This window comes from Ailuropoda melanoleuca, chromosome 17 (assembly GCF_002007445.2).
Source record: "Ailuropoda melanoleuca isolate Jingjing chromosome 17, ASM200744v2, whole genome shotgun sequence".
Taxonomy (NCBI): domain Eukaryota; kingdom Metazoa; phylum Chordata; class Mammalia; order Carnivora; family Ursidae; genus Ailuropoda; species Ailuropoda melanoleuca.
Genome location: NC_048234.1, coordinates 14154876 through 14172603, shown reverse-complemented (window position 1 = coordinate 14172603; position 17728 = coordinate 14154876). Strand labels below are relative to the sequence as shown.

Below are 17728 nucleotides of genomic sequence, written 5' to 3'. Positions count from 1 at the left end.
GGCGATGGGGGGCAGGGGAGGGGCAGAGCTGGGGGCAGGAGAGAGGCTGGTCAGTGGTGAGGAGGGAGGTACCAGCGGAGTGCCGGGCAGCCCTGGCCCTCAGGTCTGGCACTGGAAAGCTGGTCTGCAATCCAGACTTTAGGGAGGGTGTGCTGAACAGTAGTATTTGCATCAGGAAGGAAGGCAGGAAAGAGACCTCCCACGAACATTGAGTGCTTGTCTGACCTGAACACAACAGGTCCCCCAGACAGCCTTGATTCCTAACACTGGCTGCTGACTCCCTCCAGGGCGTGTGTGGCCCTGTGACATGTGGACAGAGGCATGTGCACTGCCCCCTCCAAGAGCCAGGCCTGGGGCAGGAGCCTCAAGGCTCCAAGGCTGAGTCCTCTCAGAGCCCCCTGGGCTGCAGGCTGGGGCTGGCCACCACTGCCCGGAGGTTCTGCCCCATGGAGCTTGGGCCCCAGTGCCAGGCTCTCTCCAGAGGCCTCCCTGCCCTGCAAAAGCTGCCTGGCCCCAGGCCTTTCTTCATCACCAGGGGCCACTGTCCCCAGGAGGGATGAGCCAGGAGGGATGAGCCAGGAGGCTGCCTGAAGGGATGGGTTCCCAGGAAGGGGCTCCCGGCACCTCACACCCAGCGGTCAGGCCTTGTCCCGAGCCATCTTCATATCACCCCCCAACGTCCCCTCAGCCACTGACCAGGTCAGGTGGTTACGACACCCGTGTGCCCTGGTGAACCACACCCCTCCTCTCCTGCACGTAGGCCACATACCCGGGCCTGAGCAGCACTGCTCCCAGGCTCCAGCCCTGCTCACAGTCAGCCTCGCCCAGAGCCCCCCTGTGGTCCTCCCAGGGCGGCCTCCCCGGGCCCTGGGCGCACACTGCCCACTGGAAGGCAGGATGTCCTCCTGTCGCTGCCTCAGCAAACACCGTGCTGTGGCCCAAACAGCACACGGACTCTTCCCGAGCTGGAGCCAGAAGCAAGAAGGAGGCCTCCCAGCCAAGTCAAGGAGATACACAAGGGCCACTTCCTTCCGGGGCTCCTCGGAGGATCCGTCCCTCGTTCACATTCTAGAGGCCACCACGTCCTCCTGCCAGAAGGACCCAGGGGGTGACACCAGGATTGTCCCCCATCTCAGGGTCCTCAAGGCACCTCATCCACAGGTTGGGGAATGGGGCCCCCCATCCAGCTTCCCACATCCCTCTCCCACCTGCCTGACCCTGGGAGTGGACAGGGCACCTGCCGCTGCAGGCTCCCTTCCAACCTTCCCCAGGGCCGCACCCGCCTGCCAGGCTGGGCAGGCCGGAGTCCCTGCTGGGGCTTCAGGCCAGGAGGCTCACTCGGGAAAGCACGCCAGAGCCTCCTGACAGAACCTGCTGTGGGGTCAGCACGTGAACCTGCCGGCGGGGGCTCCAGCCTGCCCTCCCCTCAGCAGAGGCTTTGGGCGGGGCTCGGGGCCACCAACGGGAACCCCCAGCAAAGGCGCTCCAGGGCGGTGGAGGGCGTCTCCAGCAATATGGCCTTCGTGGGCCTCGGAGACCCCAAACCCCAAGGATAAGCCAGCTTCCCTGGCTGTGGCCAGGGCTCCATGAGAGAAGGGAAGCAGGTCCGCGCAGGGCTCCTGCAAGCGTTCAGGAAATTGCCACAGCGGTTATTACAAACTAATAATTACACTCAGAGACCAAGGTCTTTGAAAACCCTCGTGATTCAACCTCCACCCAGCTACGCCTATCCCAGCCCCACCCACAGTATTTTCCTTCTCCCAAAGAGAAAACATAGCAGAAACCCTCTGTTGAAAGGCCGTCAGGGCAGAGCACCTGCCTGGAACACCCAAGGCCCCCCCACAGGTCCTGCCCCACCCAAGGAGAAAGACTTCCCCACCTGGCAGGGCTGTGGCACGGCCACCAGGACCCCAGGCGTCCACTCCCAGTCGCCAGGGCCTCTTCCCTGGCACGCCAACCCAACAAGACACATGTGGGCACCCAGGCCAGCAAGGGGTGTCTTCATGGCACACCTGGCAGCCAGCAAGCAGAGAAGCCAGGATCGGGAGCCACAGTGGCAACACGCAGGCCACGGGGGCAGGTGGGCGACGCGTCTGTGGCAGCCCTGCCTAGCCCACCAGGCCCCACGGCGCTGGCCACATGTTAACCCTCTGCTGGGACGTCAGGCACCCATGCCAAGCCCTAGGCCCCCGGCTTCTCTAAGCCTCTCCCCAGAGCCTGTGGCCAAGAGTTTATCCCAAGTTGTGTCTGAAGGGCGAGACCCCTCTGTGACCTCTGGGCAGGCTGACAGCCATCGAAGAGGCCTGGCCGGTTCCAGGTAGAAAGCTGGCAATGCAGCCTCCACTCCACCTTGCCAGGCCACACATGGCCCCTGCTCCGCTCACAGACACAAAGGGCCTGCCTCAAAAAATGCATCCATAAGCTGCTCCAGGAAGCAGCCCGCAGGGCCAGAACGTTCCAGTGTCACCGTCTCACTCCCCCTGGGAACAGAGCAGGCCTTTGTTTGCTATCTTCCCCGTCATCAAATATTTACAGGGGCTCACGGACTATTTCAGGCAGGCCAGCTGGGAGCCAATCACTGCCCTTCCCAGGACACACAGAGGCGCAGGTGAGCAGGCCAGGTGGCGGGGCGCGGCTTCCTGCAGGGCAGCCGCCCCTGTCCTCAGGCCAGAGCGTGCCCACTGGGGCCTGGGGCCTTGCTGGCTGGACAAGAGCCCAGGGCCAGCAGGGGCTGGACAGGCGTCTGCACCTGGGCCTCCAGAGAGGCCGAGAGCAATGGTGTGAGTGTGCATCCATCCTGGGTGGGCAAGCAGGTGCCTCCCACCACCAAGGACGAGGGAGAGAGCAGCTGCACGCCCGTGTCCACCCCAGCCTGCCTCTCACCTGTAATAGACCGAACTAGGCTGCCCCAGTGTCGATGGCAAGTGCGCGGACCCACAGACAGGGAGCCCCAGGCATGGTGGGGAGAGGGACCAGGGGCTGGCTGGCACAGCGGGGCCGAGTGCCGAAGGGCGTCATGACGAGACTGTGCGATCCATGTGTGAGAAATTCTCGGGCGGCACACAATATCCAGGACAGAAAGCAAGCGTGCTGCCTAAGCCTGGGACACAGGTCTGCATCCGGTGGGGCCCGGACGCACTGGCCTGCCCCCCTCGTTCCAGCATGTCACTTCCAAAACAACGGAGGCAAGAGCACCCGTCCGTCATTCCGTGTGTACAGAATTCCATCTGTCCCCTTCCTTTTTAAAGACTTTCACTATTTTCATCTGCTTTTCCTTCATTTTGTCTCTAGCTGGTTTCCCTCAACTCCTGCCTCATCCCTAAAGTACCCACTGAGCTCAAACACCTTCTGACCTTCCCTTAACCCGTGCAGACCCAGCCTTCAGCCACAGAACGGCCGCGGCCGGACAGACCGCCCTGCGGGTGCCACGGAACACCATCCTGCAGGCGTGAGGCTGACCCGGCACAGCTGCAAGGAGGACAGGAGGGGCAGACAAGCTCCCCAGGGATGCGCCCACACCCACACACGGTGTATGCGTGGTAGGCGGTCCACCGGCGCCCACAGGCCAGGAATCCCATCCACAGACGGTCAGGGCCACCAAGGCCAGAGGGCTGCAGGAGCAGGGCCGGGGAAGCCCCGCCCCATACCCCCCTGCGCCCCTCCCCAGGGTCTGCCCCACCACTCCCTACTGCAATCACTCACAGCAGCACACCCGGGCTACGGGCTGCAGTGTTCTGCATCACCCTGTGATAAAAGCACCCTCCTGCCGCCCTCGCCCTCCCCACGGGGCCGCTGCAGGGTCAGGTCTGCTTGGCACCCACACCTGGGCTCCGAGTCCCCACCCAGACCCTCCAACTTCCAGTTCAGGGGTAGCTGAGAAGAAAAGGAACAGTCTGGCTTGGATGCTCCTACGGAAACGTCCGGGAGCCTGACAGGGCGGACGGCCACCCGCAAGGGCAGCTTTGTCCCCCAAGGGCCCCCACAGTCCATGCGGCAAGGCAACCCTGCATGACGTCAGAGCAAAAACCATCCCACCCCAAACGCCAGTGTGCCTCCCACGCGGGTCACGGGCCCCGTGTGCCACCAGGGCCTGGGGGGTGTGGCCTGCGTCCCTAGGACCCAAGAACACGCAGACTTCTAGACCATTCTGTCAGGCCCCCACCAGGAGCGTGGGACAGCCGTCGCCCTGGGGAGGATTGGGGGGCAGGTGGTGTCCTCCTCCAAGGGCCTCTCAGCAGCACCAGGGGCCCCTCATGCTGCTGAGAAGCGAGGACCCCGTGGCCCCCGAAAGTGGGTCACCAGAACTGTGCAGTAAGGCTTCAGAATGACCGAATTCTCCCTAAACCCAAGCACACAGGGCCCCCACTGCCCCCTAGGAGACACCCACTGACCGCACCCCTGCTCTGTCCCTGCCCTCACTCCTCTACCCCTGGAGTTGGCAATGCTTCCTCCAAGACAACCAAACACACTCTCTTGCTCCGAACCCGTCCAGCAGGAGTCCGTGGATGTGTGCGGGCCGACCTGGCACGGTCACTTCCCAGCTGGAAGACACAGCACGGTGGCCAGCTGCCTTCTGGGGGCCCGACAGCCCCGCTGAGGAGTGCACCCCGCAGGGCACAGGAGAGGGTCCCCGACGCATCAGGCTCCTGCTGCAGGTCAGCACCCAGCTGCGGGCAGAGCTGCGGCTAAACCCCCCTGAACTCGCCCCCGGGGACAGGGGAGGCTGCTGGGCCCGCTCACCCCTGCGGTGGGCTCTCGCCAAAGCTGGGGCAGGTAGGCCCCGGGGGCTGTGGGTGGTGATTCACCGTCACTGCACATGTTAGCTCGGATGCCACGATCATGACTTGGCAAAAATACCAAAGAACATAAAAAAGAGGCTTCAGGAAGGGCAGAGACCCAAGTGAACACGGCCACGTCAGAGGAAGGAGGTTTGGGGTGCGTTTCAGCATCTGCCCATCATCACCTTCTCAGGAACATCCCTAGAGACGCCCCCACCCCTGCAGTGGCCTCTGTATCCGTCCTCACAGCCCCCGCCCCCCGGAAGGGCCCAGTGCTGGCACGGGGAGGGACAGGGGAACGCGGCCCCCACCGGGGCACTGTAGCTTCAAACAGGGGGCTGGCCCACTCGGAAGCCCAAACCCGGAAGGCAGGAGGCCTGCAGCCCTGAGCCCCACAACCACCACGCCCGCGGCCCAGCTTCCTGGCAGCAGGTCCCACTCCGCTGCTGACTGCCCCCCAGGAAGGGACCAGCACGATCTTTCCAAAAGCCTGGATTGTTCCAGACAGAACGTCCCTGGACCCTGAGGCCACAGGTCAGAGGTCGTGGGGACAGCAGAGCAACCCCTCACCGAGACCCCAGTCTGCGTGCCCGCAGGGCGCCAGCCCGACCGGCGTCTGTGATCGGCACCACGGCGCACCTCACAGAGACACAGCCCGAGTGTGGCTGTGCGGAAACCCGGCGGCCCAGGACGCCGTCTCCGTGGGAGAAAAAGGCAGTGCCACAGAGATCCAAAAACGACGATCAAGGAGAGTGGAGGGGAGGCGCCTGGGTGGCGCAGTCGTTAAGCGTCTGCCTTCGGCTCAGGGCGTGATCCCGGCGTTATGGGATCGAGCCCCACGTCAGGCTCCTCCGCTATGAGCCTGCTTCTTCCTCTCCCACTCCCCCTGCTTGTGTTCCCTCTCTCGCTGGCTGTCTCTATCTCTGTCGAATAAATAAATAAAATCTTTTAAAAAGGAAAAAAAAAAGAGTGGAGGGATTGTTCTAGATGAAATCCACCATGACAAACTCCTGACTGGATCCTGGATCCAAACGAGAAAACGGTCAGCTCCATTGGGAGGCACAGCCCGCGTCAGACGCGTGGCTAATGGCATCCAAGGCAGGTGTCAGTGTGACACGGAGCTGTGGATTTGTGGGCACGCGAGCAGCACCCCAGGTGCGGGGACATGGGCCGGGGGACACACGCAACAGGCTACAGGGACAGACGGACAGTCAAGCTGCTAACACCTGGCAGTCCAACTTTCCCAAGTTTCTCAAAATAAAAAGTTGGTGGGGAAATGGAAACTGAGTCGCTGGCAGAGAGGAGCAAGTTCTGAGGTGGGGGGAGAGGAGGGTGGGGAGCCACGGGAGGGGATGGCCATGTCCCCGCACAGACGCCCGGGGGCAGGGCGGCAGGAGGTGCCCAGAAGCAGTGGGTGTGGGGGCTGCTCTGTTGGCCGGACAGGCCCGGGCCGAGGGCCTCCTCACACAGAGGCACCAACAGGGCCTCGGAGATAGGAGGTAACCAGGACAGACACGGGCAGGCGCCCTCGCACAGCATGACCCTCCCTGCCAACAAAACCCACTGTATTCAGCCCCAGGAACAGACTGCAATCCGTCCACAGCGGCAAGGCTTCCCAGATGCCCCTGCGACGGGCATCCCGTTCTAACCTGAGAGACCAACGTTACTTACTGGTAAACAGTTTCCCTCATGGATTAAAACATGGACACTTATCTAACCACTTGCTTCCTGCCTTCAAATGTGGTTGTGATGCCTGAAGCTATGGCAGCCTTTTTGCAGCCATGAGGCAATGGGCCTGTGGGCAAATCCAACACGGCTGAGGACAGTAGGAAAGAAAAACAGGAAAACACCACTGCCCCTGGAACACTGCTAAGCCACCAGGGCCCTCAGCTGGCCACCCCTCAGTTTCCCATCCTGGGAATGATGAAAAGTTTGCATTGCTTAGCCACACTCGGTTCACAGCTGAGAGTTTTCCCAGCTCACATGCTCCCAAGCAAGAGCCAGAAAAGCAGGGAACCTGGGTAAGAGTGGACACCAGAGGGGGCAGGTCCCTCCCCACAGCAGCCAGCCTGAGATGGCAGGAGTCTCAGGGCAGTGTCCCGTTCCCAGAGCGAAGCGCTGCCAATGGCCCCAATGACGAATGGGGCAGAAGCCCCCATGGTGTCCGCCACAGAGCCAAGACATGCCACAGGGACATACACATCCCAACCTTGGTTGGCACGGCACTCCCCAGAGCTCGTCCCGGTCCCATGAAGCAATGGGAAAAGAAAAGGCAAGGGGGCAGGGCCTCTGACAGCCCCTTGAGAGCTTCACAACACAGCAGGCATTTTAAAGGCTCTGAGAAGTACCGCAACAGCAATGCCTGCTGGCCCAGCACTCCCCAAGCCTGCCCAGGGATACTGCCTTTGCACAGCCAACCTCTAAACACATGTATGAGATGCCAGTGCAGGGAAGAGAAGCCTGAGCCATGCCACCAGCCACTGCCTCACAGTGCGAGCTAGCCACCCTCCCCCCATGCTGAGCCTCCCCATCTGTAAAAGCAGAATCCAAAATCTCTCATGGTGGCTCTGAAGATCCAATGAGTTCACGGGTGGTCTAGGAGTCTGAGAAAGTCCTCCACGCCCCCGCCCTGCCTGCAGCTAGCTGAGGGCCATGCCCACATCTCCCTACGGAGGAGACCCCCCTAGCCAAGGCAGACTGCATAAAGCATCAGGACTCAGGGGCACCAAGCCTCGCCCGGCGCCCCCGTCTACCTCACTGGCTCCTCTGCCCGCGTGTCTGGGCAGGGCTCATACCATGGCATCTTTATTTCTGGGGCCACCTGAACACTCTGGGAAACATGCCCAGCTCAGGGGGAGGCAGGCGTGAAAGGGACCACCAGTCTGGACCTCCCGGCACCAACACCCCTGGGACAGACCCTCAGGGAGCCCATAATCCAGAGCTGCCCCTCTGCAGCCTGCAACACTCAGTCCAGACCCAGCTTCTCCCCACACTGCCAGCATGGCTGAGAACTTTCTAGAACAGCAAACACAAAGACGGTAATGAACCCTGAACCATAGCCTCCCCTTGAAAACTAACAGCATTAAAAGACTCTTTAGAAACAAGACCATTTTAAAACCTGGTGCGCTGGGTACATGGACAATAACTGACGTGTCCACATGGGTACGTTATTATTACCTGGAGCCTACAGTCTGCATCAGGCTTCACTCCCGGGGCTGGAAGTTCTGCGGTTTGAACACGTTTGCGGATACTCGTTACAGCCTCACTCAGAGTCGTTTCACTGCCTAAAATTGCTCTGAGCTCCCCCCATTCATCCCGCCTGCCCCCACCCAACACGCAGCAACCACTGATCTCTTTCCTGGCTCCACAGCCATGTCTTTTCCAGAACTCCTATAGCTGGACTCAGGACATAGCCTTCTCCAGCTGGCTTATTTTGCTTACTAATGTGCATTTAGGGTTCATTTCTGTCTTTCATGACTTAGTAGCGCATTTCTTTTTAGTGCTAAGTAATATTTCCTCATCTGGACGGACCACAGTTCCTTTGTCCATCACCCACTGAAGGACATCTCGAATGCTTCCAAGTTTCGGCAGCTATGAGTAAAGCTGGTGTAGACATCACGTGCAGGATTTTGTGTGAAGTTTTTACTTCATCTGGTCAACAGCTAGGGTTTGCTGGGTGGATCCAATGATATGAGCGTGTGTGGGGTTTTTTTTAAGATTTTATTTATTATTTGAGAGCGTGAGAAAGAGAGCATGAGCGGGGGGAGGGGCAGAGGCAGAGGGAGAAGCAGACTACCCGCTGAGCAGGGAGCCTGACATGGGGCTCGATCCCAGGACCCCGAGATCACCTGAGCCGAAGGCAGACGCTTCACCGATGGAGCCCCCCAGGCGCCCCCAAGTCTGCCTGGTTCCTAAGAGACTGCCAAGCTGTGTTCTAAAGCCGCGGTGCGGGTCTGCGTTCCCTGCAGCCGTGACTGGGTTCCTGCCGCTCGCTTCCTGGCCAGCGTTGGTCTTGTCAGTGCCCGGATTTTGGCCGTTCTAGCAGGTGTGCATTTCCCTGATGACGCGTGACATTCTGGAGCACCTTCTCACGTGCTTATCTGCCGTCCATATGTTTTCTCTGGCGAGGTATCTATTAAGTAAGGTGTTTGGCCCATTTTTTAATCAGGTCGTTTGTTCTCTTATTGTTGAGTTTTAGGAATTCCTTGCACGTTATATCATAGTAAACTTTTTTTTTTAATAGACTGTGCCCTTTGTTTGTACCTAAAATGTCATTGCCAAGAGTATCATCCTGACACCAAAACCAGACAAAGACTCCACAATAAAAGAGAACTACACACCAATATCTCTGATGAACATAGAGGCAAAAATCCTCCACAAAATACCAGCAAACTGAATCCAACAGCACATTTAAAAAATTATTCATCACAATCAAGTGGGATTTATTCCTGGGATGCAAGCGGGGTTCAATGTTCACAAATCCATCAACATGATACATCCTATCAATAAGAGGAAAAACAAGAACAATATGATCATTCCAACAGATGCAAAAAGAGCATCTGAGAAAGTACAACATCCATTCGTAATAAAAGCTCTCAACAAAGTAGGTCTAGAGGGAACATACCTTGGCTCTACACACATGCGTGTATATAAACCCACTGCTAACATATTCAATGGGGAAAAACTGAGGGCTCGTCCCCCTAAGGTCAGGAGCAAGACAAGGATGTCCCCTCTCATCAGCACTGTTATTCAGCACAGCACTGGAAGTCCTAGCCACAGCAATCAGACAAGAAAAAGAAATAAAAAGCATCCAAACTGGTAAAGAAGAAATAAAAATCTCACTATTTGTAAATGACATGATATTCTACATAGAATCCCTAAAGACTCCACCAAAAAAACTACTAGAACTGGTAAATGAAATCAGTAAAGTCAGAGGATACAAAATTAGCATACAGAAATCTGTTGCATTTCTACACACCAATAATGAAGCAGCAGAAAGAGAAATCAAGAGATCCATCCCATTTACAATTGCAACAAAAATAATGACACCTAGAAATAAACCTAACCAAGGAGGTAAAAGACCTGTACTCTGAAAATTATAAAACACCGACGAAGGAAATTGAAGAGGACACAAAGAAATGGAAAGACATTCCATGCTCATGGAATGGGAGAACAAATATTGTTAAAACGTCTATACTACCCAAAGCAACCTACATATTTAATGCAATCCCTATCAAAATACCAAGAGCTGGGATGCCTGGGCAGCTAAGCTGGTTGAGCGTCCGACTCTATCTCAGCTCAGGTCTTGATCTCAGGGTTGAGTTCAAGCCCCACACTGGGCTCCACTATGGGTGTGGAGCCTACTTTAAAAAAAAAAAAAAAGTACCAAGAGTATTTTTCACAGAAACAGAACAAACAACCCTAAAATTTGTATGGAACTACAAAAGACCCCAAATAGCCAAAGCAGTTTTGAAAAAGGAAAGCAAAGCTAGAAGTATCACAATTCCACCCTTCAAGTTATATTACAAAACTGTAGTGATTGAAACAGTATGGAGCTGGCACAGAAACAGACACAAAGATCAATAGAATGGAATACAGAACACAAAAATGAACGCACAATTATATGGTCAATTAATCTACACAGGAGGCAAGAACATGCAACGGGAAAAAACAGTCTCTTCAACAAATGGCACTGGGAGAACTGGACAACATGCAAAAGAATGTAACTGGACAACTTTTCTTACATCATACACAAAAATAAATTCAAAATGGATGAAAAACCTAAATGTGAGACCTGAAGCCATAAAAATCCTAGAAGGGAGCAAAGGCAGTAATGACTCTGACACTGGCCACAGCAACATTTTTCTAGATACATTTCATGAGGCAAGGAAAACAAAAGCAAAAATGAACTACTGGGACTTCATCAAGATAAAAGCTTCTGCACAGTCAAGGAAACAATCAACAAAACTAAAAGACAACCTATGAAAATGGGAGAAGATATTTGCCAATGAGATATCCAATAAGGGTAGTATCCAAAACATATATTTATCAAACTCAACACCCAAAGAATAATCCAGTCAAGAAATGGGCAGAAGACATGAATAGACATTTTTCCAAAGAAGATACCCAGATGGCCAACAGATACATGAAAATACACTCAACATCACTCATCATCAGGGAAATGCCAATCAAAACTACAATGAGATATCACGTCACACCTGAAATTAACAACACTGGGAAATCAGGTGTATGTAAGGATGTAAAGAAAGGGGAACCCTCTTGCACTGTTGGTGGGAACGCAAACTGGTGTAGCCACTGTGGAAAACAATATGAAGGTTCCTCAAAAAGTTAAAAATAGAGCTACCCTACAATCTGGCAATTGCACTACTGGGTATTTACCCAAAGAATACAAAAATACTAATTCAAAGGGATACATGCACCCCAATGTTTATGGCAGCATTATCTACAATAGCCAAATTATGGAAAGAGCCCAAGTGTCCATCAACTGATAAATGGATAAAGAAGATGAGGCGTGTATATACAATGGAATATTACTGAGCCATCAGAAAGGAAGACGTCTTGCTATTTGCAATGACATGGATGGAGCTAGAGTGTATTATGTTAAGCGAAATACCATATGATTTCACTTATATGTGCAATTTAAGAAACAAAACAAGTGAGCAAAGGGGGAAAAAAGACAAACCAAGAAACGAACTCTTAACTACAGAGAACACACTCATGGTACCAGAGGGGAGGTGGGTGCGGGACGGGGAAACAGGTGACGGGGAGTACGGAGTGCACGTGTCGTGATGGGCACTGGGTGACGTACCGACGTGCTGAATCTCTGTACCGCACGCCTGATTTACTAATATAACACTGTGTGTTAACTACTGGAATTTAGATAAAATAAAACAAATAGAGTAAAATAACATAAGCCACTGCCGAGCCCATGGTCACCTAGATTCTCTATGCTATCTCCTAGGAGTTTTAAAGTTTTGCACTTTGCATTTAGGTCTATGGTCCATTTTGAGTTGATTTTTGTGAAGAGTAAGGTCTACGTGTGGATTCATTTTTGTGTGTGTGACGTCCAACGGTTCCAACACCATTTATTGGAGAGGCTGCCCCTGTGCCTCTGAGTGGCCTCTGCTCCTTCGTCAAAGGCCGGGTAACTCCATGATGTGGGTCTGTTTCCAGGCTCTCCGCTCTGTTGCACTCAACTATTTGTCTATTCTCTCGCCAGTACTGCACTGTCTTCACTTCCTTTCTTTTATTCTTTTCCAAAAACTCAACATGTATTTAAAGAAAGCTGACATAAATTAGAGGCAGTGATCAAGTAGTCCGGAAAATCTTAAAATGCAACTCTCTGGGGAACAGAACCGGCTCTGAAAGCTATTTGAAGTGAGAAAACCTGCGGCCAGCCCTCTGGCTCCCAGTTCCAATGGGCTGTACCTCTGGTCCTGGACCCTCCTCCCGGAGCCTCTCTGCCCAGACACAGCCCTCACCAGTCCGTGGCCAGAGGCAGACCCTAACCTGCTTCTTGGAGACGCTGGCTGCTGTGCTCACACCTCTCCTATCGGCCGCTCAGATGATAGGCAGCGGCAGCCAGGTGCTGGGGCGAAGCACAGGCCGCCCGCCTGCCGGGGACCAGCTCCCACCTGCAGGCAGACCTCCACGCTCCTGGAGGGCCAACCTCTGCTTTTTACGCTTGGGGCGCTTCACTCTGCTTTCTGCTCAATGCAAACACTTGTCAACAGTCCTCACAACCCATGGCGGTCAGCTAGCACTAGGCCCGCTGCACGCACAGGTAAACCAAGGCTTACAAAGGCGGGTGTCTTCCCCAAGGCCTCCCCACTGGGAAGCTGTGGGCCTGGGGCCCAAATGCAGCGGGGGCTCTGCTCTGGGGGGTTCGTACGCACTGGGCAGGGTGCCCCATCTGGCCGCAAGGCTCCTGAATGCCCCTTCCCAGCACCCAAGGCAGACGCCAGTTTCCACCTCCTCACTCAGCCAAGCGGATGGCAAAGGAGACCCAGGCGCACAGCCCAAACCTCTGCAGACCGGGTCAAGTTCTGTTCCCTAGAGGAGGTGACTTGAAGCTCCAGGTCGTCACCCTGGGCATCACCCAGCTTCAGCCTACACCCGGCCCAAGCCACAGTCCCCAGGAGAGGCCTATGGCCACGCACAGGGCCGCAAGTCCGAGCCATTCTGGAAGGTGAGTGGCAGGCGCAGGGCCAGCACCCTCAGTCCAGGATGGCAGGATGGTCTCTCCCCACACTCGCTTCCTCGTCTCCTGCAGGCTTCTAGAAAACACCCCTCCTCCGTGAAGACCTGGCTCTCCCACCATGATATGGTCTGCCCTGCTCACTGTGGTACTCCAGGCTGGAACCAGGGCACCCACACAACAAATGCCACTTAGCCAAATACCGCTGCAGTGCTGACAGGGGACCTGGCATCTGGAACCTTCTGGAACAGCTCCCCACCACGTAGCAACTTTTCTCCTCTCCACCATCATGTTCTGGCTAACAGCCCACCTGCAAATCTCGTACACCTGAGGAAGCTAAAGCCACGACCTGGAAATGACATTGGGGGGAGAAGCCCGTCAGCCCGCCACACTAGGAAGTCTGGGGTCCTCCTTACTTGGCGGTCAGCCCCGAATCAGGCTCAGTCCACTGCCCCAGATGCCAGGGCCTCCGAGGATGCCCCAAAAGGCACACGCAGAGCAGCAGAACACCTGCTTCCAACAGCAAACAAGCCACGGCGTCCAGGCGCCCACAACGTTGACCCACAGCTTGGGGTGCTCATCTATCCCTGACCACGCTGGCCTCGCCAGCACGGCACCCCGTTGCTGCAAAGGCAGGGAAGGGGAGAAGGCCTGTCTACACAGGTGTCTCAGGCAACCAAACCAGAACCGGGAGAGGCCCGGCATGTCAAACATCGCTCGAGAAAGCAAGCTCTACGTTGGCATCCTACAGATTTCAAATTTCAGCATCCCCAACAAAATGAAGAGATAAAGACATCTGAAAACAAAGATAAAAAAGCAGGGTGACCACCAGCAGAGTCCAGCTGGGCCCCGCAAACTGAGCTCTATGCATCCTACTCCAGCAAGCACAGTCCCCTCCACGTGCGGCCCCCGCCCCCGGGTCACGCTGCTCGAGGCCACTCGGACAGCAGACATGGCCCCTGAGGGGACCTCTGAACCCCGGGTGTGAAGCCGCCCAGCACCACACGATGTGTCCCTGGCCCGTCTGTGAAAGGCAACGGTGCACCTGCACGGGCAGGTGCCGGCTCAGCGCCCGCCCAGGCAGGAACACCACGGCCACAGGAGACCCCACCAGGCTGCGGATGGAGGAGACTGGCTGGCCACGTACGCCCACCTGCAACGAGCCTCCCAGGCCGCAGGCAGGCAAGTCGGGAACACACAGCAACCCCTGACCACACAAAGGGGAGGCCAGAGGTCTCGCGGCCCCCGTGTCCACAGTCCCTCCCCAGCCTGGCCTGCCCCTCAGGAGCCCAATCACCTCCGGGTAACGCAGAGCAGCAGGCCCCTTGGTGACAGCACCAGCAGGGACTGGGAACCTGTCCCCAGCTGGCGGGCTCAGCCCCCGGAGTAGCTCTTTAGGACTCACGCAACACCGCAAGGGCCCTGCAAGTGCTCTGAGCAGAGGGTCAAAGACCAACACCCCCATGAGGCAGAATGACCCCCACCCTGTGCGTGGGCCTGAACACCAGCACAGGAAACATGGTCCCAGATGCCCCCCTCCCCCAGGAGGCAGTGCCCAGCCCTGCAACAGCGGCTCCCAAAGCCTTATGCAGGGAGGCCCGTCTTCCCTGAAGGCAGGGGACTGTAGACGGGTGGGGTGGCCTCCGGGGGGGGGGGGGGGGGGGGGGGGCCCCGGGGGGGGGGGGGGGTTGCTGAAAACCAAGGCTCTCTCCAGGATCCTGAGGAAGACACAGAGAAACGGGTGACCCAGGAAAGGCCAGCAGCCCACCTCCGACACGGCTTCCAGATGCCAGCCAGGTCTGCTCGGGGACCCACAGCAGCTCAGGGGGGCAGCAGGTGAGAAGGTGCCCTCAGACGCCCAGGACAGTGTCGGTGGTCGAGATCTGCTCCCACACCCGGTCAGGGTCTACACAGGACGGGAGCTACCAAGGACCCCAGGGATGAGGGAAACATGAGCCTCTGCGATCAGAACGGGTTCTGGGGCCAAAACAAAAGTTCATTCAAAAGAAAAAGACAGGGAAGTGAGACTTTAAAATGGCTTCCCCAGAAAATCAGCGTGCGCTCTGGCCATCTAGAGAATTCGGGAGTCGATGTGTCTTGCTGCAAAGCCCTTCCAACACTAATTTATGGGAGGAAACTGGATGTCATGGGAATTTTTCGTCCTGTAAGCCAGATTTATTCGGTCTACAGAGGCAGCCTTTCCCCCCTTGGGCAGGGCACCCTGGGAGAAGAGTGGGTGAGCCCTCCTCCGTTCCCGCAGAGGCCAGCAGGTACACATGCCCCCAGCATCCCCAGGGCAGGAGAAGCAAACAGGCTTTGGAGAGCTGGTTTTGGGGCACTCCAAAGCTACCAGCCAAGGCATTCCTAGGGGCTGTGGAAGGGGGTCAGAGGGCGGGGAGAATCCTGCAAAGCTCCCCATGCTGAAGGCAATACGCCCAATGACCCGCCCTCCACTGGGATCCCTGACACCCGGCAATCCCGGAGGCCGACAGAGGATGAACATCTCCACACTGCGCAGGACGCAACCCCTTCCCTGGGCACAGAGCCAACATGCCACCTGTTGCCCTCTCTCGGTGCACAGGGGTCCCAGAGGCCCAACCCTCACCTCCTCCACTACGAATGGCCTCGCCAGGCTGGAGGCCTCCTCCACTACACTGCCCCCTTGCCCCCCTTACCCTCCCACCATCTGCGTCCTCGATGGTGACCTTGAGGGGGTCCTCAACAATGAATGGGATAAATAACAGCCTCCTGGTTGGTCAGGAGGCAGCTGGACACCAGCAGGAGGCTGCCGTCCTGCTGCTCCAGACCCCACCCCAGAAAAGCCCAGCAGAGGCAGCTGACCCCAGGTGCTGCCCATGGAACTGGAGGAAACGTTCGTTGCCCGGTCGCTGGGAGAGGTACAGGACGGTTTCCCGCCAACAGGGGCTCCCAGTACCCCTGTTCAAGAGTGGCAACCAGACAGACGGGAAGCCTTCTCCAGCCTTCCCACTACCACCAGAGTCCAGGCATAAAAGACCCCTGGACGGCAGCCAGGCTCCAGGCCTGTGTTCTGCTCAGGGAGCGAGAGGCAGAGCCGCCTGCCTTGCCTTACAGGGAATGAGAACGAAACACCTTCCTGAGGGTCACGCGCGCCTGCAATGCCTCATCACTGCTGAGGCCTACCTCGGACCCCGCCTGCTGCCGCTCCCCTGTTCCGCCCACCACCCTGCACCAGCGGGTGCCCACAGCGCCACGCAGGGTCACTCGACGAGAGGGGGAAGGTGGGAAGGGAAGGCGCAGGACCACGCTCTAAAACCTGGGGTCCTCTGCTCCTCTCCGGTCCTCCCTCTCCCATGCAGCAGCGATACCATCCATGGCACACCACAGCCCCCAGACCACAAACCACCAAAGCCAGCCCTCCACAGGGCCCCGAATCGACAGCCATGAGGAAGGAGAGCTCAGTCCTCCTGAAGGACTCCACAGGACGCCACCAGCCCTGCCAACAAAACTCCACGTTGCCACTGCAAAACCAAGGGACTGCAGGAAGGGGTGGCCTCCGGAGCTCTTTGTGTCTGGAGAAAGACCAAGGACAGGTCGACACCCACCAAATCAGTGGGGCTCCCACATTGCAGGCCCCACTGCAGGGGCCCAAAGGACAGAGCAACCAAATCCAGTTTCAGGAGCCAAAAAGGCAGGCGGCCTGCAGTGTGGCGGGCAGCCGTGCATCAGGCCTGGAAGGCCCTGCTAACTTTACAGGGTGCTGGGGTAGGCTTACACCCACGCAGCCAGCTCTCGCCCAGGACAGACCCATGCCTGACAGCTGACCCCCCCCCCAAGAGGGAGGGCCCGTAAACACTCGAGCTGACAGGCACTGTCCTGGCTTCCAAGGCTGGCCCAGGCAGCTCGGGTTACCGTTTAAATAATCTTCTAGGGCTGGGGCTGACACAGCTAACGTGAGGGCAAGGTTATGAAAAATAAATGTCCAGGGCCTTTGCATCCAAAAAAAAAAAAAAAATCCTACCCACATTTTGTATGACTTGGTTTTAAGACCTCTCACACATCCGTTTTTGTGAAGCAATGGGCCCTGGAGGAATCAAGAGGCCCACCGAGGCGTCCGAGCCTGGGGCAGCCCCACCTGGCACAGACCACGGGTCAGAGGCAGCCCCTCAAGCATCCCCAGCTGGGACACCTACACCATTGAAGACTTCAGAGCGCCTGGAACACGGGGCGTCCACACTGCTGCTGCAAAGGCCACAGTACACACCACCTGGGTGGTCACAGCCAGACTGACGGACATGCCCTCCAAGCGCCCACTCTTCAGCGTGGACCCACACTGTGTCACTTCACCGCCACGCGCTGGAAGGTCCAACCTCGACCACACAGGCGGTGCGCACACAGAGAATGACACGCGCGGCTGCCCCCCAAGGCCTGACGCGCCGCCCGGCACAGGACGCGCTCGCCCACCCCCACCTGCGGCCGGAGCCCTCACCTGCAGCTCGCACCAGGCCACCTCCACCCAGGTCTCCGTGTCCAGCCCCTTGTAGACCGTCTTGAACGAGCCGCGGCCCAGTTCGATGTCGAACTTGAGGAAGCGGCCGTCCAGGGAGGTGGCCACGGCCTTGAGGTCGTCCTCGTCGTCGTCCTCCTCCTCGGGCTCTTCCCGGCGTGTGCGCCCAGACTCCGGCCTCGCCTCGGGCGCCGCCGCGTCCTCCCGCCCCGCGTCCGCCGCTGCCGCCGCCTCCTCCTCGCGGGG

General features: G+C 57.3%; 1 protein-coding gene across 1 annotated transcript in view; it reads right to left on the bottom strand.

The window, feature by feature from the left end:
• The window catches only part of WNK2 (WNK lysine deficient protein kinase 2), a gene marked incomplete at its 5' end in the record, with an annotated part of 118708 nt that extends 100980 nt beyond the window's left edge, over positions 1-17728 (bottom strand). The window contains 1 exon segment of the mRNA XM_034647307.1: positions 17465-17728. Within this exon segment, the coding sequence (XP_034503198.1) occupies positions 17465-17728 (264 nt within the window).